Raw genomic sequence first — 27,512 nt, forward strand, 5'->3', positions numbered from 1 at the left:
CGAGAAAGGAAACAGATTGTGGTTATTATAGGCACAATAACAATGCAAGATGTAAAAAAAGATCAGTAGCTGATTTTAAGTATACTGGTTTAATGAAAATGGAGAAATGACTGCAAAACCAGCTCTGTGACATCCCACCTCTACAACCTTGATGGATGTGTGTACAATAATTCTGCTTTGAACAATACCTGATGTTTCAGACACAGATTCTGAATTCCTGAACTTTTTTGGAGGGACAAATTCCAGATCCTGAAATAAGTGGAGGGATTATGCTTTATTCTGCAAGCAATAGTTTGACTACAAGACTGATTAATCACATGACCTCTCACCTGTTGTCTTTTTTGCTCTCGTCGCCTTTTCCTTTCCTGCAATCTGTCTTCTTCAGACCTTGGTGATTTAATGACAACATAAATTCACAATAAAAACATTCATGTTGGTCTGTTGACCAGTGAGTAAAACAGGGAATTAAAAAGGATCTGATTCAAAAGTGTGATATTGAGGGCACTTACGGCATGGGGAAGTTCTGCAGGAGAACGAGACACCACCACCTTCTAATTTGCAGCAGGTTTTCCTTTGAAGAAGGAAATGCAGGAAGATTCAAATATGTTTCGAAAACTAATACCTTGTATACTAAGCATAATGTGTCACAATTTTCACCTACCTCTCTGAAATCACAGTTGGCCCCCATTACAATGTACAGGGTTAGGGTTTATATAGGTTTATATTCATGAAATGCACGTGAAAACTCTGCATAATATTTTCTCCCCTCCCGCCCAAAAGTATGTCGGCCTACCGGGAAAATGCTCGGTATAACAGATTACCAGTCCAGACGTGCAGTAAGATAGGCTAATTAGCAAAAGCTAATAACTAATAACAAAGCTCATAACTCTGTGTATGTATATGCAAATACATACAGAGCATAACTTATTTTAAATAAAATGATGTTACTTCCTTCCTTGTCTGTCACAAACATTGCAAAGTAGCACGTTAAAACAAAATAAAAAAACCTAGCTTACCTCCATTTGAACTGTACTGCTTCTTCTTCTCTCTCAATCGCTCTTCTTCTTCTCCAGCGGTTCATGGGGGCAAGTGGGCTCAACGTGGGCGGAGTTAAACGTTTAACTCCGCCCACGTTGAGCCTCTCCCCGATCTGCGGGCTGCAGCCAGGGGCTTCTCGAGGAGCGGGCTTTAAGGGAACGCCCCGCCGTCGCAGCTTGCTCGACGTCATGACGTAATCATACGTGTTACTGGTTTGAGGAGTTACGCAGGACGTACAGCGGTTCAAAGAGGAAGGAAGATGGCGGATAACAAAGGCGAGGAGGATATGGAATCGTCTGCTAATTCGAACTCAGTGCCTTCAGCGCAAGATAACGAGCAGCCAGAGACGAAAGAGGAAATTGCGGTAATAGTTATAGAAGCGAATACAAAGGGCGTTGAAGAAACAGAGTCCCATGATAACGCTAACGAGGCACCTACACCCACCAGCGAAGGTGGAGACGTTAGCAACGGCGGGGCTGCTGGAGCGGGAGGGGAAGCCAATGGTAGCGCTAGCAACGCCGTCAGCCCGGCTGGGACCAGCAGCACCAATGCAGAGCCAGCGGCGGCTGAAACACCAGCCACCGGAGATGTTCCCGCTGGCGGGCTAACCACTGAAATGTCCCCTCCTCCTACGGCTCCAGCCGCAACGCCGGCACCCGCTCCTATTAATTTTTTGGATACGTGCGCAGTATGTAAACAAAGTCTTCAGAGCCGAGACTGTGAACCAAAACTCCTGCCTTGCCTGCATTCTTTCTGCCTAAAATGTATCCCACAACCAGATAGACAGATAAGCATGCAGGTGCCTGGACCGCACGGCCAGACGGACACACACATAGGTGAGTTTTATTTCGAGTGAGCTCCACTAGATCAACCCGTGAGCTGTCCTCTACTCTGTCATTTGCTTTTTTTTTTGCTGCCTGTCAAAAGTTCGGGCATCAACCGTCCAAGGGATGAACTTAATTTGTTTTCTTTTAAAATTTCGTCACACTGTTAAAATAATCGCCTAAGTCACTTTCTGTCAAAATTGTTTTTTTATGCCTAAATCATCTCCTCATGACGCCGGCCACCTATGGTAAAATCGCCTACATCCTCAGTTGATCAGATCATGTGGGTTTACCCCTTTAAGATAATGACCTATGTCAAGTGTACGACTTAAGCGGATTTATTATGCCTATCTCAAAATAAAATGTGACTTAGGCCATTTTTTGAACATGCCTTTGTTACTTAAGCAAGATATGGTAACACTTTATTTTGAAGGTGTCTACATAAGCGTGACATGGGATGTGTCATGAACATTAATGACACTTTGAAGTAACATTAATGCTCATGATACTTGTCATATCATGTTTCTGACAGGCTTGTGTGACTCTTATGTAGACACCTTCAAAATAAAGTGTTACCATATCTTGCTTAAGTCACAAAGCCATGTTCAAAAATTGCCTAAGTCATTTATTTCTCTTAAGTTACATAATTTACACACAGTGTTATTACTATGCCAATAGCCATCCTTTGTTACATCCTTTTTGAGTGAAATGATAAAAAATGTTACACTTTTGGTGAAGTTTTTTGTGTTTCCTGCAAAGCTTGAAAATTGAGTTAGGCGATTATTTGAACAGGGTGACTATTTGGAATGGACTAACGTTAATTGACACCTAGATGCTTGAGACTGTTTTTTTCTCTTTTAACTCGCACTAAATACACTAATGCTTACAAGTCAGAGAGTTGATTATCAGTCCGCTCCATTGCACAGAAGGTGTGCGTGTGCATAGATAGACTCCCAACATCCAACCGTTAATTTCTTCCACCTAAATATATTCAAATACATTTATGTACTTATGTATGTAAAGTAGTAACGTTAACACGCACCTGTTTGCAACAGCCTTCATGTCCTGTTGTAATTGCCCTGTTCAGTAGCACGACAATGTTATAGTTTGACCGATTTCCAATAGATTCTGGCATGTCAGTCTGTCTCAGGCCTAATTTCTATAATTCCCCTCCCTCCAGAAATTTAGTCATTATTTTTGGTTATGACTTATGATATATGTCTGTAGATTAACAACTAGATGACATGAACTTGAATGGATGCTGATCAAACACTATGGGACTAATAGTCAAACCTATAATGTGCCACTGCATATTTAGCAATACCTAGTAAAAGGGGGGCGTTCTCTAGTGAAGAGACAGGTTGGTGTTTAAAATAACTATTAATGAATACTTAATGTTCAAAAGTATTTGTACCGGATTAGTAGAAATCCAAATGCAATGTTAATATAAACAGCTTATTACAGATATAAAAGCTACATTCTAAGTTGTTGTCTAAATGGCATTTATCAAAATGTGTCGATCAAACATCCATAGAAATGGAATGAAATTTTTTTGGCAACTACTTCATACAAATTTTTCTTAGTAGTAGACAAATTGTGGGACAGTGACCTGCGTCAAAACTAGTGGATATGAAAGGCATAATTACAAGGTCTCTAAGACTTCTTTCTGTGATGAATGCAATGCAATATAATTTGCTATGTCATGTAAACGTGTATACACAGTTAGGTCAACATGTTTGCTACCTTTCAGCTTTTAAAAGATAGGCAAATCACACGTCTGCCAGTAGACCATATGATGACAATACATTGTTGTTGACAGATTGTTTGCAAGATAACTGAAAAAAGACCCAAGAGTCTGTTAACAGCAGTTCAGCTGATGTAACAAAAGCTTCACTCTGAGAGCAGACACCCAAACCCTTACCTGACTAAAACAAAACAAGTAACAGTTATCGCTTCCCCTCAGAGAAAACAGACACGGTTGAAAGGGAATATTCACTCCTTAGGATTAAGTTTATGTCTTGTCCCTATCATTTTGTACCGTCAATCATTAATTTTCATCACATAGCTTCTCTCTTGAAGGTAGACTGCACAAAATGAAACCTCTGCATGTTATCAGCTGAGTTGCTTTACAAAATGTGTACCAATGGCTAACAGGTGTCTGGACCTCTTCCTCTCCTCCTCCATAAGAATCATTTTAGTGCAGCACTGAACCAAAACACTAACTACAGCATCCATGTAAAACAGATGGGAGGACTGGCAGTCTGCACATAATACGTGTCATATTTCAAGTTCAGCTAAGGGACTCTTACAAGTGCCTCATGGTGACTTCTCATATTACCCCTGTATTCTCCAGTTTTTAGCTTTGCTTGAAGAGTTTTATCTCTCTGCAGTACCCGCCACCAAGCTATCATTTTTATTAGTCTCAGTCTCAGTGGAGAGTTTTAATATCACATGGTCTAAACGCTGTTTTCAGGAATTACATTAGCATTGGTTTTAGCATAGGTTCAATATCACATAGTCTGATTTGTATTTATAGACCTGCACGTCAACACAAATGATTGAATCTCGGGGAAACCTGGAATATATTCTTTTTTTGGGGGATAATGTTTTCATTTTAAATGTTTCTTTGGCCACAGTTGATGCAAGACAGCAGTCATACTCTGGCTGTAGTTTTGGAAGGTGGGGTCTCATCGTTAATATAATAATTAACAACACAGCATCTGACCTGTTCCCTCCTCTATACTCAGTTTATGAATGCTTAAACATCTCATAAAAATACACATTTGGCCACTTCCACCTAAGCAGGTAAATCTTACTGATATGTTTGCTTGAAACTAGATTAGTTGCACTGGTTAACTTGGCTTCCTATAAAGGATTAGAATTGATGTCATTCTGCCACGGTCATAACACTTAACCAGGTTACTGATTGATAGTATTAAACCCTGTGCTTTACCTGGTCAGTGCAAAGCTGGTATTTTTTGATGCGGTATCAGAAAAGATTTACTTGGTCTTCACTTGATAGATAAAAGTTAACATGCTTATTTATTTATAAAATGAGGAAATGTAAAATCCAGGTGAGCCTGCTTCATTCAAAACCTTAACTGTTTCCTATTTGGACTGACTTACTCATTTCATGAGTTCATGCTCACTTTCTACTTCCCTTTTGTAATGTCTGCTTGAATAGATGACAGCAGCTTGTTATGTGGCATGTTGTATAGCCTATCTAATGTATGTTGGCCTTGAAATATCCAGAAGTACCTGCCAGGTGTGTCTGAAGAATGATATATGCTATTCTCAAGTTGAACATGCATTGCCTTCCTGCACCATACTACAGTTTTCTCAAAGCATTACTTATTGCCTTTTAATTTAAATATGATATAAAGACAATAACATATGACTAAGATTCAAAATATTTTCTGCTTGACTAAAGTTGACATTTCATATAAGTTGTGGCAGGCTTCATCAAGGCTAAATATCCAAATCTACTTTGTGGTTTCCACTTTGTTGCAGAGCACACATGAAATGTGATGTTATCAGTCACTTTTACGAGATAAGTGATGTCCCCTGAGACGTCTGTCTTTTCTTGTACTTCAGGGAAATGTGGTATTATCCTGATTCCAGTCTAAGCTCTTGTGGCAGCTTGTTCTGGTCTCTTCTGGTCACTTGTACTAATGTACCCAGAATTAGCATAATGACTAAATTGATATTTGGAATTAATCTGGGACCAACCTTTATGGGGGTTAAATACCAGGATGTTATTATAGTCTTGTTTCTCCATGATTTCTTTAGCAGAGGGGTGTACTTCTGATGAATGTTTTTGTGTGTGTGTGTGTGTGTGTTGATTTGGGGTGGGGGGGTGTATACAAAGGTAGAGCTGAGCCAGGGCTGCTCCAGTTCAAAGTGACAGCTGTGTGGTACATTTGTTTTTGTATCTGTGTGTATGTTTGTGTGCATTGTGGGTTCCTCAACATAATCCCAGTCCAGCTGCTTTCACAACCAGTCACTCAGAGCCCCATGCAGCTGGAGCTTACACAAACCGGCTGTGTGCTGCTCAAGCCAGTGTAGACCGGCTCAAACCGGCTTTAACCAGTTTTTACCGCAGCTGGCTGGTGAGGGGGAATTTATGGGTTTACGAGGTAGAGGAGGGGTAATATATTATGCTGACTCAATTTAAAACATTTATGCGAAGTTTAATATTTTTGCATAATATTACACTTCAGAAATAAATGGCAAAGTTAATGAGCTGAACTAATTATTTGTTGGGGTGTATGATTATAGCAGTAATTCAACAAATTCCATTAACGAAGCCAAGTAAAGTGATTAAGTGAAACAGTCCTCGTTGTTTGCCCATGTGATTTAATATTCTAATAAAAATGCCATGGATGACGAGATTGAATCTTCTGGAGACAAGCGCTAAATCAATTAGCCCTCATAAATAGGCAGTGGGTGTCCTAGGGTGCCAAGGATTTTTAATAACAACAAGAATTTACCTGAAGGAAATTATGGAAATAAGCAGAAAGTATGCTGAGGGCCTCTCATTAATCCTCTTTTGTTTGAAGCAGGACTATTCTTAGCTGAGAGTCAAGGGGGCTTTACAAGAAGTCAGGTAATAGCTTTCATATGGGCTTGTCCACGATGGTCACTGCTTCTTTGGCTCTGCTTCCATTTTTCTTCAGTCACCAATGAAATATCACCAAGCACTGAATGTGTAGCCCAGTGTTTGACCTTTTGGTCTCATTTGACTCATGTCACTCCTCCCCTCATATTTTGTCTTTTTCTGTCTTTAGTAAATGTTATGCGCTGCTCCGTGTGCCACCAAGACTACAAACAGAGTGACATCATTGACAACTATTTTGTCAAAGATACCACAGAGGCCACCAGCACGGCGGATGAAAAGGCAGCACAGGTATGTAAAAAACGGTTGGTCTTGCATTGTCATGTAGGTTTTTCTCTGCTGTTTGGAGGGGTCACTACATAACCATAAACCAATAACGGAGGAATGTCTTTTTGTTTGCCGTTATATCTTGATGTGAACCAATTCAATGTAGTCCAGCCTGCAGCCATTTCTGTATGATAACCTTCCTTAAGGCTGCCAAGAGTATTTTGAATCGAGAAGCTTACTTTTTGTTTTGATTGCACAGGCTTTTAGTGGCTTTTAGTGCCATCAATAAAACCACACTTTGCTTCTCTCGACCCATTACTCTGACATCAAATTAGCACTATACATTAATACCTAAATCAGGGGTGGAAATAACTGATTTTAGAGAACACATGACAATTTATTTAGTGCCACCATAAGACAACACTTTTGAAAAGAATTTAACTGTTGGCGCCTTTAGTAATAATCATTCACAATGCAGTGATGACTGTGAAGACACAGCTATAATAATATTAGATCTTAGTGGGCTGCACACTGTGGATTATTATTTTGCAATTCATGTAGCCTGACAACACTTGCACAAAAACTCAAAATACTAGTTCTCTAGACAATGGGTTCAACTGCCATCTACTGTCATTGAACTACGAGTAAGTTAGCATTTTGACAATCTGGAAATGTTTCTTTTCCATTTTTCCAAAGCATGTTTTATTAAAGTACCATGTCCATATCCTGGAAACCAGTCAAATCTGCCAAGCTCATGTTTTATTTGCTCTGACAGATGTGTCTTGTCTCACTCCCATTCAGAGAGATTTCTGTGGCCACTGTAGGGCCATTCACAACCATTTTTATTATATAAAGCTGGTTTGGTGGGATGACTAACGTCCAGTTACTCACAAAACTCACAATGCAGAAATCTAGATCAAGATTTTGTTACTGATTTGCCTACTTCTCGCCTCAAGTGTTTTCAGAATCATATTTCAGTGACTGTTTAGTTGTAATTTGAATAAGTTTGTGTCCAGGCGGCAATGTTTTCCTGCTTGAAAACGGGCCAAGCATCAACCCAACTTGCCTGTGTCACTCAGTCCGGCTTCGTTGCTCTGATTGATTGGGGGTCTACTCGGAGGCATTTGACTCTGCGCTTGTCGATAACACCCCTTGGAAATCAAATATAAACAAAGAGGTTTCAAATTAATAGGCAATTGCAAAGTAGTCTGGCGATGCTCATATTGAGGCAACATCATTTGATGATCTGAGCAAACGTTTGTAGGAGCTGTATCATTCAGCACCAACAGTGATTCTGGAAAGACTGAGTCCAGTTCTTTTACATGCTTATTGCTCTGATTTTCTCAAGGTGTGCACAAGCTGCGAGGACAACGCAGGAACCATAGGCTTTTGTGTGGAGTGTGGAGAATGGCTATGTAAGACTTGCGTGGAGGCCCACCAGAGGGTCAAAATTACAAAGGACCACAAGATCCACACAAAGGAGGATGCTGGCGCTGCCTCCGGTAAGATGGCTGACCCTTACCGTGAACGGCCAACCAATGTTTATCGAGGCTAAAATTGCAGGAACCTAAATAAGACTAACCCTGGTTGAAGCACACTGAATGTGGTGCTGCTGATACGCTGTTGCCATAGTAACAGTGCTGCAGAGTCTGGTTGCTTAGATGGTACCTCTAGCTGGGGGACCAATACACCCTGCAGCTGTGACCATAGTTATCTGAGGCCTTCTCAGTCTTTTTGCAAATCTAAAGTGGCTTTGACATTTCTTTTTTGTCTATTTTTGTCTTTTGCTCTGTCTTTCTTTTAACCGTTTCTATGATTAATTTGCCCCCCGTTGATTTCCATCACTCCAATTAAGCGTCAGTATTGTCTTTTGACCTGTGTGTTTGTAGAGTCTGTCGGTACGTCAGGACAGAGGCCCGTTTTCTGTCCGATCCACAAGCAGGAGCCCCTAAAGCTTTTCTGTGAGACCTGTGACACTTTGACCTGTAGGGATTGTCAGCTGCTGGAGCACAAGGAACACAGGTAGCTCGACGTTTAACACAACCCACAAGACACACATCTATTTTACTCCAACAGTTATTATTTAGTAACGGTGTTCATGTTTGGGCATGTCTACAGTTTGCATATAATTTACATTACTGCAGTCATGTTTTTGATATATTGCCTACCCGACGGGCAGCCATTGGTTGCAGTTCATTTCAGTACATTATGGAAATCAATGGCAGAGAGACCAAATGCACAGCAAATTTCTACCTCCTTGGCCCACCAGTGTAGTCCTGCCTGAATCATTATTCCCACATTATGCTTTGGAACTCACATTTATTATCAATAAAAGTCTAAATGTTTAAGTAATGTCCACAAGTGCATTTGTTATCTTCAAATCCTCTCAAAGTGTAAAAACAAATCAGGACCACAGTGACCCAACTTTAGTTTTCACACTCAAATGTTAACACCAGGAAACTCTATATTCAAAGCACAATATAAAATCTTCAGCATAAGGTTGCTTTCCTACAAAGACATTGGTAGATAATACCAGTGGTTTGAAATTCCCGTGCTTTGAAGCTCTGCTTCTTTTCATTGGACTGATTAAGATCTTGCAAGGCGAATGTAAGCCTGATAGGGCTGAAATGAATTCTACTTTTATCCACCACAAAACAAAGGATGTAATTCCTCTCTTACTCTAAACTTGACAGCAAGATGCATTAGTTGCATTTAGGGCTGCACGATATGGAAGAAATATCTATTTGCGATTATTTTTTCTTATATTGCAGTTGGGATGTGATTCATGATATCAGAGGAAATGATTATTTTTGCATCATTATTCTCATTTTAATAATAATGCTGTGATTATCCCTACCAAACAAAAATAAAAAATAGAAAAAGTCTGTAGAATACAATTAATTGAACTGAGTATTCTACTTTTAGGTACCAGTTCTTAGAGGAAGCTTTTCAGAACCAGAAAGGCATCATTGAGAGCAGCGTGGCCAAACTCCAGGAAAAGAAGAATTATGTCCATTACTCTGTCTCTCAGGTGCAAACCAGGTGGGAGATTTTCATTATCGGGTTTCCTCACCAGTGCATTGAAATAGTTACTGTCTGTTAATAACAGCATTATGTATTGGTTGCTAGGATCTCTAAATTAATTGTTTTTTTTATCCAGGTTAAAAGAGCTGAATGAGACACACAGGAAGGTGGAGCATGAGATCAAAATTGCAGTATTTACTCTTATTAATGAGATCAACAAGAAGGGCAAGTCCTTGCTGCAGCAGTTGGAGGTGAGAGAATCTAAAGTCAGTTTGACTACGAACTGCAAAATCAGTTAGAAAAGATTGGTATTATCATTAATTGTAATTAATTTGAAACAGTAGTTTTATTATACATTTATGCAAGCTCATTCTGTGCCTGTTGACTCATCCTCACCACATTGAAACACTAATTTCAGTGAGATTACACTACATATTGAAAATATGGTTTGACAAAGCTTTTCTGTATTTTGTGTGTCTGGACATTGCCCTTTATGTATCTTCACAAACAAATATGATGACACATCCAACAACACATTTTGTACCTTCTCGTTTATTATAGACATAGAACATTTCTTCATATTTTGATGCATTCTGTGTACAAAATATGTCCTCACACTGATTCACACAGTTTCCTTTTTCTTGTGCCTACTTCTCTATAACTCCTTAATATCTTTACTCAGTTCTATCACTGAATGTGGTTTGTAATGCATTATATACTTAACTACTTCCCTATTTGCTGTGCTCTTATTTATTTAAATGTTTGTACTGAATTCTGTTATCGATTGCTGTAATACCCCAAGCTCCCCACGGGGATCATTACATTTTAATCTAATCAAATTTAATTATCTAATCCATCTCTATGCATACGCTCACATTTTTTGAACAGCTTTGAACAGTCATTCATCTCGGGTGCATTCAGTTGCAGACCCTTAACCAGAATAATCTCACTTTCTTGTCTAGAGTGTGACCAAAGAGCGCAGTATGAGGCTTGTGGCTCAGCATAAGGATACCACTCAGTTGGCTCAACAGATCCACCATGTGCTCAACTTTTGCCAGTGGGCCATCACTACTGGCAGCAGCACTGCGCTGCTCTACAGCAAAAGGCTGGTATGTTTCCCATGTGCTGCAGATGTTCCACAGTTTGAGAAGCTAAAGTTGACAGTGTTTGTACAAAACTGAAGTTACACCACCGACAACATGGCTGGTTTGTCATTATGGATGAGCATTGCACTTGGCTTTGTTTGGACCACAAATTGTTGCTGTACATGAGGAGTAATAAATTAGCTTTAGTGTTATATTCTAGTTTTGAGGACCGTTTGAGTTATATGCTTCAAACATAACTTGTAACGTCATCATCATCATCATCATCATAGTAGTTGTGAACAGCAATAAACTATCACATGTATGGTCAAAGCTAGAATATTGATACTTTCTGTATGTCCTGGACTGACATGACCTTTTGTTTGGATTGTACTTCTGGATCAGCTTGATTGGTGAAGCTGCAAACCAGTTTTTATCAGGATGGGATTTTTTTTGGGCTCAAACAAGGAAAGCTTTTGCCACGTGGATTTGACTACTTACCACAAGACAGTCAGCAAATGAGATAATTGAGATAATGCTATTGTGGGTTGGTTTGCAGGGTAAAGCTTCCAAAGGGCACGTTGACAAATGGACAGTTTGTTGCTCTGATAAAACCAGGCTCAGTAACTGAAGGACATTATTGTGTGTGTTGTGTGTGTTGTGTTGTGTTGTGTATGTGTGTGTGTGTTGTGTGTGTGTGTTTGTGTTGGGGAAATGTAGATCCTGTTCCAGCTTCGCCAGCTCTTCAAGGCAAGACTGGAGCCAGCGCCCCAGGCCAATGGAGTCGTGCGCTTCTTCTGTGATCCAACCTTTTGGGCCAAAAATGTGGTCAATCTAGGTGAGGAAGGCCTTTTACCATATTATGATTATTATCTCTCATCAGTCAATATGTCTATCTCATTGACTTTCAGCCTCTTATTGATTTATTCTAATCAAGATTTAAATGAGTTTCATTAGATTTTTATGGTGTTTGCACATTTTTTTTCCTATATGATAATCATTGTCGAGCTGACCTGATTAAATCTAAGTCCTACTGTGTATAAACAGCATGAAATTTGAGCAGTAAGCAATTGATTTAAATGCCCTGTTGCATTAATAAAATAAATGAATATTTCACACATGTCTAGAACATGTGCACTTCTTAATATGGTGCTTACTCTTCTCCCTCTTCTTATGTAGGTAATTTGGTAATCGAGAAGCCACCTCCATCTGCACAACCGCCCGGTGTGTTGGTAGGAGGGCCCCCTGTTTCTCCGGGCCAGGGTCACCATGGTAAACACCCAGGACAGATCAACCTGGCCCAGCTCCGGTTGCAGCACATGCAGCAGGCGGCCTATGCACAGCAGAAGCAGCAGCAGCAACAGCACCAGCAGCAGCACCAGCAGCAGATCCAGCAGCAGATGCGCATCGCCTCCCAAATGTCCCAGCAGCACGCCAGACAGGCAGGTCCACCCATGGGTCAGCAGCAGGTATGGAGAACATTCACCAGTCAAGCCTCCTCCAGTGGAATTAGGGCTCTGCACAGAACCTTTTTTGAAGCTTTATTCTGGCATTCAAATTCCAAATCAACATTTGAATGCTGCACAGCTTTAAAGAAATCTTATGCCTTCATTCTGTGTGAATCTGGTATTCCTGCACAATGGAAGATAACCCCTTGGCATTTGAGCATTTTATTGTTTGTGCAGAAGACAATTATTATATTTATTTTTATTCAAGTATTCTATCTCTCCAGGGCCCAGTATTTCAAAAGTGAACAGATAGGATTATCCTGGTCGGGTTGGATTAAATCTAGACCGGATTCAGATAATCCTGATCCTGAAGATAAAGATTCCACTCCGGTAATCCAATCCTCCCTTGAATCCAGATAAAAAGCTGGATTTGGGTATTTCAAAAGTTAAGGCAGATATCTGGACCTGCTTGATACCAAAATGTCATGATCATTTGGATCCCACCTCAGAGGTGGATTTCACTTAGATTGACAAAGTCTCACCTCCACTTCTCCTAGATATTTTTCCTCAAGATGTTAAATACACTTTATCTGAAGGGTTAGTGTTTTACTTTTAATAATTAAATTAGCCTAATTGTAAGAAATTTAAAGCAAAGTAAAATATTTGACCCCACTTTCTGAAACTGCTGTAAATAAGAGTAACAATTACAGACACATTTCTCAAATTCTAGTTCCAAACATTGTAACTTGCATGTACCAAAACATCAGAGAAAGATAACAGGAATGCAGGGTCCAAACAAACTTTAATTCAAACAAAACAAAGACATTTCATATTATGTGGCCTCTAACTAAAAACAGGACCTAACTCAGCTCAGAGATCAGAAGTGAGCGGTTTTTCTAATAGTTTCACTTTCAGTGGTCCTTAATAGTCCATGGCTGTGAGTGGACTCTGAAAGTAGAAGAAAGAGAAGGTGTATGAGTATATCTTTATGTACACAAAGTATGACATCATCACCAGCATTACTGGAGCATTCTGACACTTCTGAATGAAGAACTTCTGTAGCATATTTAAGTCTGCTGTGTTGCCAATGATGTAATGCTAATAAACTCTGAAGAGGTTGGTGTTAGTTTAAAGAGTTAAGGTATGATGTATGTCCGATAAGTTCCTTTTTAAGTGAAACCATAGACCATAAAAATTCAACAACAAAGCAGCTATCTTCAATCCGGAGGCGGAGACACGATGAGATTTGGAAATCTGTATCCGCCCAGATCGGGACCACGGTGATCCACCCTGCCAGTGTTTTGAAATACTCAGATAAAGTCAGCAGGATCACCTTGATCCATGACTGAGAAAAAGAGGATTTCGTTATCTGGATTATCCTGATCCTGATTACAAGTTTTGAAATACTGGGCCTAGATCCATAAAATATAGGAATATTTAGAATGTCATAGTCACCATCATCAATTAATTGCCTCTCCCCATAATTGGTCAAATCATTGCAACAATTGTCTTTTGGCCTCAGATTTAGTGTTAAAACACAAAAAGTCAACAAATCTTATAATTTGAAAAGTTATCACCAAGTGACTATTTGGTATCTTTCAAGCACAAGTGTCTGAAAGGATGAATCAATAATTTCAGTCTTCGGTTGGTTTCCTGTCGATCAACAAATCAATAAATCCACCCATCATGTCAGCACTAATGAATTACATGTTGCCTTCTTATAATTGCATGACCCTGAAAATCGCTTGCTGTTTGCATAAATAACCATGGTTGTTTTTATGCAATGATCTGATTTTCACAGTCTAATTATACGTATGATGTTTGTCAGCCTCCAAGGCTCATCAGTATGCAGCAGCTACCGAGAGGGCCTGGGGGCATGAATGGGGGGCCAGGTCCCCCCATGTACCCTGCTTCCCATCACATGCGTCTCCCGGGGCCACCGCAGGGACGAATGCCCACGGCTCAACCGAGACATAATGGACAGCAGTATCCCGCCATGATGCAGCCTCAGCTACAGAGACAGGTCAGTGTTACACACTCTAGTTTTACTATATGGAAATTAAGGGCTATATATAATTTGTGTATTTTACAGCAGACTTTGACTGTTTGGATTTCACATGTGATTTTTTTTTTTGTGTCTGACACATCTGGTGTTGTAAATGTTGTAAACTGAAACTGGTGTACTGATATGCAAATTTGTTAAAGATTGTTCACCCCAACATGTATAGATACACAATGCAAGGCTGATCTGATCTGCCAAACAGGTTGCCTAAGAAAGAGAAATATTCAGTCTTTACAGTGACTATTTGTGTATGCACAAATGGAATACAAAATGACATTAAATTAAGGTTACATTTGGCTTAGTAGAAATTTTCGGCCATTCAGGTGCCAACATGTATATCTATTTTCTTATTTGTGGGTATGTATGTGGTGAGAGTTGGTCGAGAAACAGGTCTTTTTGGTGAGACCTGTAAATACTTAAAATGCATATTCATATATTGTCTTAATTCCTGGAAAAATAAAAGAAAAAAGGTATTGGATCCTCATCAAAACTGAGAGTTTGTTCTGTGTTTATTGTTTTATTTTAAAAATTACCAAATAACAACAATTAAAATTGGATAATTTAATATTATTGAAAGATATACATTCAAATGGAAAATTTTAGATTCCATTTCCGTGTTTGAAAAGGTATCATTATTGACCAGATTAAATTAAAAACTCTATTGGTAAATGGCATTAGTTATAGTAGCAGTGACCACACTGTAATTACATACACATTTAATGTAGAATGGTGTGTTACATTTTCATTTGCAGCAGCTTTTATTGTGCATTTTCTTTACTATGCTTTCTTTTTTTAAGAGGTAAATTTCAACCTAGGCTAAAACCTAAGCAGGGTGATGATGTCATCATTTTCCACTACAGAAACTCAAAACGGAAGTAACAGCATATATAAGCTGAATCTACAGCTACAGAATTTCTCTGTAAATAAACGAGTTACGTTTACCTTCAGCATAGTCACCATTTTGTGTATCCTTGTGGTCTTACAAACATGTCCAGTTTACCTCCTCATAAAACATTTGCAAAGCCAGTTTTTGAAGCATAGTTTCGTCTGTGTTTACTGGCTTGCACTGGTCTTCTTTCCTGCCTTTGCTGGCATGTTGTAGCATATCTTGTCATGCTACCGCCACCTACTGATCTTTGGAGTAGTGAAACATTATTGGTTGTACTGCGTATCTCATGTGCTTCCCTGTCGTGCATTTGTCCACAAAAATACAAAACGGGGACCAACTCGGAGAAAAACAACTCTGTAGTGCTACTAGAATTCTAAAACTCCACAGGGAGAGGATATTTTTGTGGCAAACTTTCTGCCAATTTGAAAATGTAAAAAGCAAAGTCAATTTCAGATTCTGTTGAAATATAATAATAAATAAAGCATTTTCAAACATGGAAATCAATCAACCTATTTAGTTTAAATACTGGCATACCTGAACATCCATATCCAAGATGCAGACAAGTTGGAATTCAATTTAAAACACATTTTTTTTTACATAAGTTTTCATAGAATGGCGAATGGTGTCCTCATTCAGTTCTGCTTCGCACTGCCTTACGAATGTATCTATACATATAAAACTGATTATTTGCTCAAGTCAAATAACGTGTACAGAATGAAAATGTCTCATTTACTACCTGCATGTAAGACTAGGTTAAGAGAAACCTCCACTATATCCAGCCCCCTTTTCTTTGTGTCCAGATGTCTTTAGAATCTGAGATGAGCCACCAAAGGTTTCGTTTCTTACTACAATCAGGGGTTTGGCACCTTTTTCCTACTTTGTCGTTTGTGTGTCTTGTGCAGCATGTGTTGTCACCCAAATGCATGATCATGCAACCACGTTGTTTTTACAACAACATTATTTTGATAAAACTCAGTAAATGATGTGCCACATTGTTCCTATTATTCCTCCCCTCTTCTTTTTTCTTTTTTCCTTCCTGTCATCATCCCTCCTCTCCTCCTTCCTCTTTACCCCCACATCCCTCACTGTCTCTCTCTCTCTGTTGCTCTCTCTCTTTTTCTGTGCAGCATTCCAACCCAGGGCATGCAGGCCCTTTCCCGGTGGCATCCCTACATAATGCCAACCCCACAAGTCCCACCAGTGCCAGTATGGCAGGTGCCCATGCTCACCGTGGGCCCGCTAGCCCAATCATAGGTCCCATCGAGCTCATCCCCTCCGTCACTAATCCAGAAAACCTGCCCTGTCTACCTGAGATCCCGCCCATTCAGGTGCGCACATTCTATCCATTTGTATTTGTTTCTATTTGTTTGGTTGTTTGGGATTTTCTGTTGATATTTTCCCTACCGCCGTGCTTTTGTAGCTGGAGGATGCAGGTTCCAGCAACCTTGGACACCTCCTGTCTCGCTACATCACGGCCAGCACGCAGCATCACCTCGGCTCAGTGGACATGAATCCCTCACCTGGACTGTCCACACACTCTCCTGGATCATCAGGTACCCACACATTCAGGGTGATGGACTCCCATTCATATCTGATGGAGCTCCCAGTTTAAGTTGGGTTGTTCTTAAACTTTGATTCCTGCTTTCTCAAGCTGCGCTTCTCAGTCTGCGGGTCGAGAATGCCAACATTATTATTTTGGGGATCAACTTAAGGATTCAATGGCCTTATGTCACAAACAGCAGCCATTAACTCTCACTACAAAATACTGCTATTTAGTCAAATGTGACTCTTTATACATATGTAATACACTAGATTAACAAAAGCAATAAAATAAAGCAATTTAAAATTAATTTCCAGAAAATTACCCCATGAAATGTCAGTACCATGTTATTAAATGTAAAATATTGTTAATGTTGCCCACCCCTTCAGCACATCTTGTGTCCTCTTCTTAGATACTGTCTGCATTTTTATTTCTCAAAGAAATTAGATAAAAATGTATGTACAATAAGAAGTGATTACTGCTGCTTCATCATCACCTGTTTCCTGTCTCATTTCTGTCTGCAGGTCTGTCGAATGCCCACACACCAGCACGTCCTTCTAGCACGTCAAGCACAGGCAGTAGAGGCAGGTAAGAGGAGATGAAGGTATCTTAGTGAAACTTCCTGAAAAGTGAATGTTGTATGTATGTAAGAAAATATTAACATGTCAGAGTCCAAGTTAACTGATTCAATAAATGATCCAATGACTTAACCAAACATTTAACTCTGGCACTGAGTGACATTGCTGAAAAATTGTCAGAGTGACACAGAGTAAGCAAACATTAATCAGTGACCCACACAGCATGACTTCCAAAATCTGTAGATGATCAAATACGGCAGGAACAAATTCCCTAACAAGAGAATGACAAAGAGGTCATTCCCCATGACCCAGCCTGTGTTACAGTTTAAAACAGACATTTGAAAATCAGTTGGGTCGGTGACAGAATGTTGATGTGGAAGTGTGACAGCTCGTGTCGGACTAGAAATAAGCATTTTATTACCTAACAATGACTGCAGTCTTTCCCTATATTTAAAAATAAGAAGTTTTTTGTAACCTTTACTTTAACTCAAATATCTTTTTGTCACAAACAAAAAAATCACGAAACACCCTTTAAAAATGTGTTCGTTCAGTTTTGCCTTGTTGTATATAATTTTAGAACACTAATCAGCCAAAGAAAAGAATCACACCATATCTTTCTCCTGTGCCAGACATCAAGACTGAAGTCATTACAGTAATGATACCTGTGCAGTCTCAGTGAACATAACGAGTAGAGTCATGCCTAGTTAAATAGTTAATTATTTTTATGTTCTTAATGAGTTAAAACACTTGAGTTAATCATTACTGAGTGGTTTTGTTTTTGTGTGTGTTTTAGCTGTAGCTCCGCAGGGAGGGCAGGGCCAGGAGGTGGAGCTGCAGTGGAGCAGGTGAGGGTGAAGCAGGAGCCAGGTACGGAGGACAGCTACAGCTGTCCAGCTTCTTCTCTAAAGACAGAACGGGGCACAGATGCTGGGAGGAGTGCCTGCATGGTATGATTTCTGTTCTTCATCAACAAGATTTTACTTCAACAAGTAAAATTCAACCAAATTCAATGACATCATCTGTACAAAAATGTCTGGTTATTTACTCAGAACAGTTATTTCCCTTGTAAAATAGACTAAATCAGAGGGTCTTTCTCACAACATTATTTTGAATAAATTATGGAAAATATTGCTTTTGCGTGGTATTATGTACGTGTATGTTATTACATAGATTTGCCGTCTGAGTTTGTGTTTGTTCGCCCCCCAGATGAGCAGTCCAGAGAACAGCCCCCATCCTGTATTGGGAGTTGTATCGGCTGGCCAAGATGCTCTCAAAGCTTTAGGGGAGCGCATCAAAACTGAACCCCAATCCGAAACACCTTGTTCTGGACTAAATGGCTCCAGTGCCACCTCGTCTTCTTCCGTTACCACAATGACCTCATCTACCTCGTTATCCTCCAAGGACGGCAGTGGCAGCTCGGCAGGCGCTCCACTCACTAACGGAAACTTGGACAAGGGTACAGGGACGTCGGCTGGAACAGGCAACTCCGGTGGGAAAGAAGATGACCCCAATGAAGACTGGTGTGCTGTTTGTATCAACGGCGGTGACCTGCTGTGCTGTGACCGCTGCCCCAGAGTATTCCATATGAAATGCCACGTACCCACCATAAAAATCTTCCCAACGTAAGTGACCAGTATTGGTGATTTTTTTTATAACACCAACCAAAGCCAAATGTTTTGAGTAGTGTACTTTGTGCAGCTGTTAACTGAGCATGCAGATGAAATGTAATACAATCACAATATCCTCTGTGTGAATTTTGTGTCTCAGGGGGGATTTTCTCTGCACATTTTGCCGGAGTGTAACCGCCCCCGAGATAGAGTACTGTGACGACAGCAAGAAAATCAAAGGAGAGCAAGGCCTGAGTCCTGAGGACCAAAGGGTCAGTACATCCAACACATCCTCAAAAGGACTCTTCATGATAAGTACAAGGCAGATAATTCTCTCTCTTTCTCTGCAGAAATGTGAACGCCTCCTGCTGCACATCTTCTGTCATGAGCTCAGCGTGGGCTTCAGAGAACCTGTTCCTAGCTCTGTAAGTAGCTCACACACACACACAGTTCAGCTAGTCCTGAGTAGCTGATAGCCCTGATTTACCTTCTGTCCTGTTTCCTTCCTTCTGTTTCTTTTTCAAAAGTGAATTTTCCTCCTATGTTTTTATTAGTCAATAGTCCTTTTCAGACTCCTTTTCTGCTAAAGTCCCGCTATGTTGACGTAAAATGCTTTGCCGGCTATAATATAGGCATCTATTTACAGGAGACCGTAGTGGCGTGTAAACAGAGCAGCGGCAGTGCAGCACAGTAGCACAGTGTTAATGGGCTGCACAGTTAGCACAATATGTATGTGCTGCAGCAGTATCTGTACAACAAGCAACGTCCATTTGTGTACATAAGCTGCCAGTGCTTTGTGTTCAGTAAGCAACGATAATGGCAGTGAATTCAAAACAGTAATGGCGGAAGAAGAGAAAATTTCTCGCTGTAGAGATTCTACATACTCAAGCAAAGTTGGTCTGCATTTTGCTGAACATGATTTGATTACTGTCGGACTCAAGCGAGAGATGTGTTTCACTTAATTCTGATGTTATGCTGTCAATTATGCAACTTACTACCACCGACTTGTGTCAAGAAAACCAAAAGCGTCAAAAAGTCACACTATGCCCCCGAACCTACACCTCAGTTCCATTTATTTAAGTTAAAGGAACACTCCACCGGTTTTTCATATTAAAACATGTTATTCGGTCAAGTAAGACGAGTTGATACAGACCTCTTGCGTCTCAATGCGTGCACTCAATCGCCCTGGCGCGCGGCGTCACTTGGCTAGCACTTAGCTTAGCCCAGTTCATTCATTAGGATCCAAACAGATGGACAGTTAGAAGCGACCAAACTCCTCCACGTTTTCCCTATTTAAATACAGCTGTATATCAGCTGTATATCATATCGCAGTAATATCATCACTCCTGAGGGGAGAAGATTTTTCAGGAGTGATGATATTACTGCGATATGATATACAGCTGATACGAAGTGCTCCCAAGTGCTATTCCGCCATACATTATAGTTATCCTTTTTATCCGCTTAGAAAAGCGCCACGTTTTATTTTGTGTCGCCATACTTGGTCGTTTAACTACTCGTGTAGCTGTATTTAAATAGGGAAAACGTGGAGGAGTTTGGTCGCTTCTAACTGTCCATCTGTTTGGATCCTAATGAATGAACTGGGCTAAGCTAAGTGCTAGCCAAGTGGCGCCGCGCGCCAGGGTGATTGAGTGCACGCATTGAGACGCAAGAGGTCTGTATCAACTCGTCTTACTTGACCGAATAACATGTTTTAATATGAAAAAACTTTGGAGTGTTGGAACATGATTTCTATGTTTCTGTTGTTTCTGAAAAACTGTAAGCCACAGCATCCTCCACCTCTTGTGTCCAAGCCAAATGGAAACCTCAAAAATCAAAATCAAATCAAAATTACTTTATTTATCCCAGAGGGAAAATTCAGTTAGTCTGGTAACTCTGGAAGAATGAGACAGTCTGATGGCTGTAGGAGCAGAGGATCTTTTGTATCTCTCCGTCCTGCAACGGAGAGAGAGGAGCCGTCCACTGCGTTTTTTTTGGTCCATAAAGGTTTTGTGTAGCGGATAATCCGGGTATTTCAGGATGGCCTCTTGACAGTGCATCTCTCCAACACCTCCTCCAGTGTGTCCAACCTGGCTCCAACCACAGAACCAGCTCTTTAGACCAGTCTGTCCAACCACCTTGCATCTCTGTGTCTGATGCTGCCTCCCCAGCAGACTGCAGCATAAAACAACACATTTGCCACCACAGACTGATAAAACATCTGCAGCATCTTACTACAGATGTCCAGAGATCTGAGCTTCCTCAAGAAAAAGAGGCGGCTCTGCCCCTTTTTGAAGAAATTGTCTGTGTTTAGGGATCAGTCCAAGTTATTATCCAGGTCGATGTCCACCCCACAGGTATTCACTGGCTGAAGAGGGGGCTTGAACCTGCGGAAATCTATGATAATTTCCTTAGTCTTTGAGGTGTTCAGTAGGAGATAGTTCTTGTGACTCCAGTCACTGAAGGCTTTTATCAGATCCCTATATTCAGGTTCTTGTCCATTCCTGATACACACCACAATAGCAGTGTCATCGGAGTACTTCTGGATGTGGAAGGACTCAGAGTTGTATTTGAAGTCTGCTGTGTACAGTGTGAACAGGAATGGAGCCAGAACAGTCCCTTGTGGAAATATAAAAGTTACACCAAAATAGTTAGTAGTTGTCTGACCCAGTTTTGTTCAAACAGGTGCCGAATTACTACAAGATCATCAAGCAGCCAATGGACCTGAAGAAGGTGAAGAAGAAGCTGCAGTTACGGAGCTCCCAGCACTACCAGTCCATCCAGGAGTTGGTGTCGGATATCCGCCTGGTCTTCAAAAACTGTGCAAATTACAATGAGGTGAGTAGCATGAGTCTTGGGTCTGCTTTGGGGAATGGCATCTGCTCGTGTGTGTGTGCATGCAAAGGGTTGGACTGATACGAGTTAATTGAATAGCTTAATCATTTGACCATTTTCCGAAAAACACTAGGCTAACACACAAGGCCTTTAAATTAATAGTTCCTTATACAACTTGTATTCATATGACAGTATTAGATATCATACACCATCTCAACTGACATTGGAATAGGGAGTGGGAAAGGGTGCTAACAGCCTGCAATGTGCATACAGTTTTGTGTACATACTAACACTGGCTGTTTGAGGACAGTACAGAGGCGTCACTGTGCTCTCACCACACTGGCTGCAGGAACACTGTCTGAACACTGTTAACGCCATCTGCATCATAATGATGAATAACAAGTTAATTCTTATTAGTTGATCACTGTGGTCACTTAGTTATTTCATATTCGTCCATGGGAATAATTAATTTAAAGTGTATTGGATGTATTTCTTCTGTTTGATTGTTGGTGTGGGTATCATTTTATAATCCTATGTACCCTATGTGTGTATTTAAGACCCAGTCTTGCTTGATATGTCACCTAAGTGGTCCTTTATAAATCATACTGTATATGATCTTGTATGACCCCTACCAACCACACGAGGGAGCTTCTACAATGTCTTGAGACACAGCCCAGACTACCCTGAGACATCACTTCATTTGGCTTGTGTAGATTATTCATTGGTTCTGAGCTGCAGGACAGCCTCACCATAATTGTGATATTATTATATAACCACAATTAACAGCAAGTAGGGTTCTCACTTGGGAAGGATGTTGGTAATGCTCAGTACATTTGCAGTTTAATATGCATGACTTGTTATTATAGAGCAAGGCATTTTTGTAGAAGAACATCACCACTGTAGTTTCATTAGTGGGGCTGTCAAAGTTAGCACATTTGATTATGGAGATTATTTGAATAATGTCATTTTTAAAAAATGTATGTAACTCCAAAACCACCCCAAAGTGTGTAAGTGAAAAATGCACAAAATGACGGTCCTTGTTTGGATCATGCGTGATGAACATTTCCGTTAGAAAAAGTAACGAACAGAAGCTTATTTCTGCAAAACCACTTTATTGTCTCATTAAAAAGATCAGCAAAAATAAATAAAAAATAATAAACTGTTTGCACTAACCAGATCCTGTTTAAAACATTAAATTCTGCACTCCTCTGCACAAGTGGGGAGCCACAGTTGATTCTGAAGGGACAAATAGTCGCTTGAATAATGTTAACTAAAAATCTGACATAATGTTAGTCTTTACACAGAGCCAGACTGCCTGCACTGAGGTAACAAAGCTGGTTCAGAAATCAGCAAAGTAGCTCTTTGATGTTCAGTAGCATGTCAGTTACATAATCAATGATTGATTAATTTCTGTGATTATGTCGATATTCTCGCCATACACCATCAACACATAGATATATCAAACCCTGAATATTTATTTTATTTACACATAAATTGTGGTAAATGATCACAGGCAAAACTGACATTTAGTAAAGCAGGAAATGTGTCTGTAAAAAAAGATATGCATTGTATGTACCACCATAGAGATGGTGAGCTAACCACATAAATGTATAAACTGGAGATGAACTCAAATGATCACACGCTCCCTGTAGTGTCCTTGAGCCTGTGTGACTAAATGGACATAAGAAGACCTAAGAGTGCAGACTTTACTTGCTGTTAATTTCTGCAGTAACCCCTCTTAGGTTTGAGCACAGTAGGCCATAAACAGATTTTTGATCTGTTATTATCTAACCTGCCTGTGCTGTGAACTCTTTTCTCCTCCCTGCTGCTTCACTGTGTGTGTTGTAATGTTATTGCCCCTCTTTAGATGTCTCGAATAATCCAGGTTTATGATGAGGAGAAACAGATTAATACGCAGGTAAGCCGTTTCAAATAGAGAACAGATGTCCTGTCTCCTCCCACTGAAGCTCCAAGAAATGTTTTTGTCCTGCATCTTAGAGAATCCATGAGCGGCAGTCATATAGTTTCAAACTATGGAAATTTTTGCATATAAAGGCTTAAAAGGGGATTACATTTCTTTCCAGTTAATCTTCATGAGAGGTGGAAAGAAAAAGTTAAAAAAATATCTTGGTTATTTGGTTAAGTCAATTTAAGGGGCAAATATACCTCATCCGCAATGTATATCTTCTAGCTTTGGAAATATTCTTCACCATCACCAGTCCAATGTTGGATTTGGGGGTTTCTCCGACCTTTTTTGTAACTTTCCAAAAACCAACAATGCAACAATCGGTTTCACTCAATGCCATGATTGGTCAGCTGTGCGTGGTATGCTTATTTTCTAGTAGTATAACCCGGCCCGTGGTGTTAGGATGTGACTATATGAAGAGTTGGTGTAATGTATTTTGTATTATTATATCAGAGGCTGAGCCAACCATAATTAATCAATCTCACATACAGTAATTTGTCTTCTAATTTTAATATATTTCACAATGTTGTTTTTGTATTTTCTGTTTCAAATGCATACAATTTCAATTTCACATGTATTGTACTTTCAGTCAACACATTTAATATGAAGAATATATGTGTGTAAGAAGAGAATGAAGAATTATGTGAGCGTATAATGCTATGTATTATATGTAAATAGTACATTCAGTTAATTTTTTTTGGAAAGCAGGGCCATTCCTGTAACATTCAATGGGTAGGATTGGCCAGACTCCAGTGCTTTCACAAGGTACCAGACATGCTTTGTCTTGCCAAGAAATGCAGTGGGATTCATAATCAGGCACCACTCGTAGGTTTGGTTACAAGTGCACTTAGTTGAACATGTAATCAATATTATTTACAGTGCAACAAGGTGAAAAGTGAAACCACTGGAGGTCAGCAAATCCAAGATTTTCAGGGAGTGTGAGGTTACTCATTAGTTTGAAAGCATGCTATATGTAGAAGTGAAAATGTATGGATACAAGAGTGAAAATGCATGTGTTTGAAAGTAAAGGTGTATGTACATGTGAGGTAATTTAACTCCATAATGCTTTTAAGCAAAAAGCCCCACATGAGCATCAGAGACTTAATTTGGAGGCTTTCTAAGACCAAGAAGCCTCTTAACCGTAACATCAGTCTTTCTTGTTATTTGACTGTACTTACTGCATTTAGGGCATATTTCCTGCAGCTGGGTCAGAGTTTTTTTACACAGGAACTGGGCTGTGAGGTTATGTAGTTCAAGTAGAGTTAAGATGATCCAACACTGAGGTGTTAATCTGAGGTTTAACCTGGAGGCCGCAGGTCATTCTCTGGTTGTAGATTGAGACTCCTGAACTACAAATCTAGGACACTTTGGAGCTTGTGTGATCACACTAACATTTACAGGTGCATCTCAATAAATTAGAATATCATAGAAGGTTTGTTTATGTCAGTCATTCAATTCAAAAAGTGGAAATAACACATTACATATAGGTCCATTACACACTGAATTAAACATTTCATGTCTTCAGTTATTTAACTTCTCTAATTATAATGATTATGGCTTATATTTAATGAAGACCTAAAATGCAGTGTCTCAAAAAAAATGTAATATTACAAAAGACCAATTTTAAAAAGCATAGTTAATATGGAAATGTTGGACTCTGGAAAGTTTGTCCATCTATATGCACTCAATACTTGGTTGGGGCTATTTGACTTGAACAACTGGAAATTGACTTTCCATGATAATCTAATTTATTGAGATGCACCTGTATATATGTTTATTTATTTATTGCATATGTTTTGAGTTTGGTGTGCTGTTTGGTGAGAAACCAAGGATGTCAGCGTGCTGGGTAGAGAACTGAGCTTTGCTTTGACTCTTAAATTTGCACAGAAATCTATAAAACCAGTTAACTCTGATTTGTGGAAATGCTTCATGGAGCCACAGTGGGATGCGGCGGCAGGATATCTCTGTACTTTGAGCCGGGGCCACCCTACCACCGGGAGTCTTAACCTGATCTAATTTGTCTCCTCATTCTCCTCTTCCTCTTTCCTGCTTCAACCCATTCATTTCTCCTGCTTGATGGTACTCTCACCACATGCTTCCTCCATGTCACTCCTCACCCTCTAATTCTCCCAACACCACCTCCTCCTCCTCCTCTTTCTGTTCCTCCTCTGGCAGGCGGGATCAGAGATGGCGATATCCGGCAAGGCAGTGAGCCTGTGCTTTGAAGAGAAGTTGCAGGAGATCTTCCCAGGGCAGAGCTTCCCTGAAACACCGGAAACAGCCGAGACCCCAGAGGCAAAGGAAAAGGAAAAGGAGGCGGACGACACAGACGACTCAGACGAAGACTTCGTACAGCCCAGACGGAAACGGTTAAAAACGGATGAAAAAGTGGTCCACATCAAGTGAGAATCAACCCACAAAGAGACGAGAAGTGAAAAACTGTCTTCCTCACGTCCCCAGACTTCTCCTTTGTTTGAGGCAGCAAACAAAAAGGAAGAGATTTGCTGTACAAACTGCTTGGTTCGTCTCATCCTTGCCTTTGAAAGAATTACTGTCAACTACATTATCGGAAACTGTTGAGGACAGAAACATAGAAGAGCTGCATTCCCCTACTTATTTCATGGACACTCAAGAACTCGCTTGTACATATTTGGAAGTAGGACTTGTTTTGCAGTAGTTAAGTTAATGGTTGCGCTTTTTCTTTTTTTTTTTATCATACATTTTCATTTGTAGATTTGTTGTGACAGTTGCTTTATAAAACATTTGAAGCCCCAGTTTCCCGTTCTTAATGTATTATATCTATACTTTGACATTAAACCTACCAAGTATTTGTATGACTTTGTGAAAGCGTTATGTAAATAAGAGAATCTAGCCCACTGAAGGTATTCCTACAGTATAGATGTTTGGGTGCGTCATCAATAAAACCTGTTCTTGAAATATATCAAAGAAAGTGTGTGGTGTGGAGTAGGTTTTGGGTTGACAGAGCTCTTAAAGGAACCGTTTACATAAATAAAACAACGAAAAATAAACAGATCTAGACATAATTTTGATTAATAACTTCATTCATTTGTCTAGGTCAAGATGTCTTGGTTCAAAATGCCTCTACCACAATAAAAATGGAACTGTCGTGTGTTGTGCTTAGGAATGTAACAGCTACACCTCTTTCCATGAAATGTGTCCCCTTAAGATAATCTACAACAGACTTTACTGTCAACAGCACAGTGGCAAAAGTACAGATGTTACTGTTAACATCAAGGCAAGCATATTTAGAGCACATTTCTGGACAAAGGCAATTCAATTTGATTTACACTGCATATTAAAGCATCCACTGGAGCATTCATCAGAGGCTAAATCCCTAATTTACTCAAGTGTTAGAAATGCTCCTGCATACACCTGAGGAATCTCACAGAAAGATGGGCCTTTTGATGTTTATTCACTTTATCCGATAAATATTATTAATGTTCATGTATTAACTGCTCCCTTGCCTCCTGTCATTTTGTAAGTTCAGTATCCCAGCTATATGATAAGGATGAGTCTGCAACGATTTCAGAGAAATGCCAGACTCAGCTTCTGCCTTACTAGCTTCCCTCTTTATGTTACAAACATTTTGACACATTAAATGGAACCAGAGGTCAGCACGTGACGACAGTTGAAACTTGACACAGAAACAGTCAGCCTTAAAACAGTCAAGTGCTGAAATTATCAAGACTGCAAAGACTCATTTGCAGTGGAGCAGAAAA

At 39.9% G+C, this 27,512-nt stretch overlaps 1 protein-coding gene across 4 annotated transcripts; it reads left to right on the plus strand.

Moving 5' to 3' along the window:
- The first annotated feature begins 1,294 nt into the window (after nucleotides 1-1,294).
- On the plus strand, nucleotides 1,295-26,722 carry trim33 (tripartite motif containing 33). Of its 4 annotated transcripts, XM_059333152.1 has the most exons (21): nucleotides 1,295-1,874; nucleotides 6,650-6,768; nucleotides 8,093-8,246; nucleotides 8,634-8,766; nucleotides 9,670-9,786; nucleotides 9,905-10,019; nucleotides 10,731-10,877; nucleotides 11,571-11,688; nucleotides 12,030-12,319; nucleotides 14,127-14,321; nucleotides 16,050-16,106; nucleotides 16,377-16,577; nucleotides 16,670-16,802; nucleotides 17,314-17,377; nucleotides 18,161-18,314; nucleotides 18,574-18,989; nucleotides 19,135-19,246; nucleotides 19,325-19,399; nucleotides 21,657-21,809; nucleotides 23,674-23,724; nucleotides 25,948-26,722. In XM_059333152.1, the coding sequence occupies exons 1-21, from the start codon at nucleotides 1,298-1,300 to the stop codon at nucleotides 26,176-26,178; spliced, it is 3,612 nt and encodes a 1,203-aa protein (XP_059189135.1). In that variant the 5' UTR covers nucleotides 1,295-1,297; the 3' UTR covers nucleotides 26,179-26,722. The 4 variants fall into 4 exon arrangements, with proteins under 4 accessions (XP_059189135.1, XP_059189136.1, XP_059189137.1 ...); XM_059333153.1 differs by lacking the exon at nucleotides 23,674-23,724; XM_059333154.1 differs by lacking the exon at nucleotides 16,050-16,106.
- Nucleotides 26,723-27,512: the final 790 nt, after the last annotated feature.

Source organism: Centropristis striata, chromosome 5, assembly GCF_030273125.1.
Source record: "Centropristis striata isolate RG_2023a ecotype Rhode Island chromosome 5, C.striata_1.0, whole genome shotgun sequence".
Lineage (NCBI taxonomy): Eukaryota > Metazoa > Chordata > Actinopteri > Perciformes > Serranidae > Centropristis > Centropristis striata.

Excerpts from the sequence above, each read along its gene's own strand:
- trim33 (XM_059333152.1), top strand. The coding sequence starts at position 1,298 with ATGGCGGATAACAAAGGCGAGGAGGATATGGAATCGTCTGCTAATTCG. Across the intron at positions 12,320-14,126 it reads CACCCATGGGTCAGCAGCAG|CCTCCAAGGCTCATCAGTAT; the intron begins GTATGGAGAACA and ends GATGTTTGTCAG. Across the intron at positions 23,725-25,947 it reads AGAAACAGATTAATACGCAG|GCGGGATCAGAGATGGCGAT; the intron begins GTAAGCCGTTTC and ends CTCCTCTGGCAG.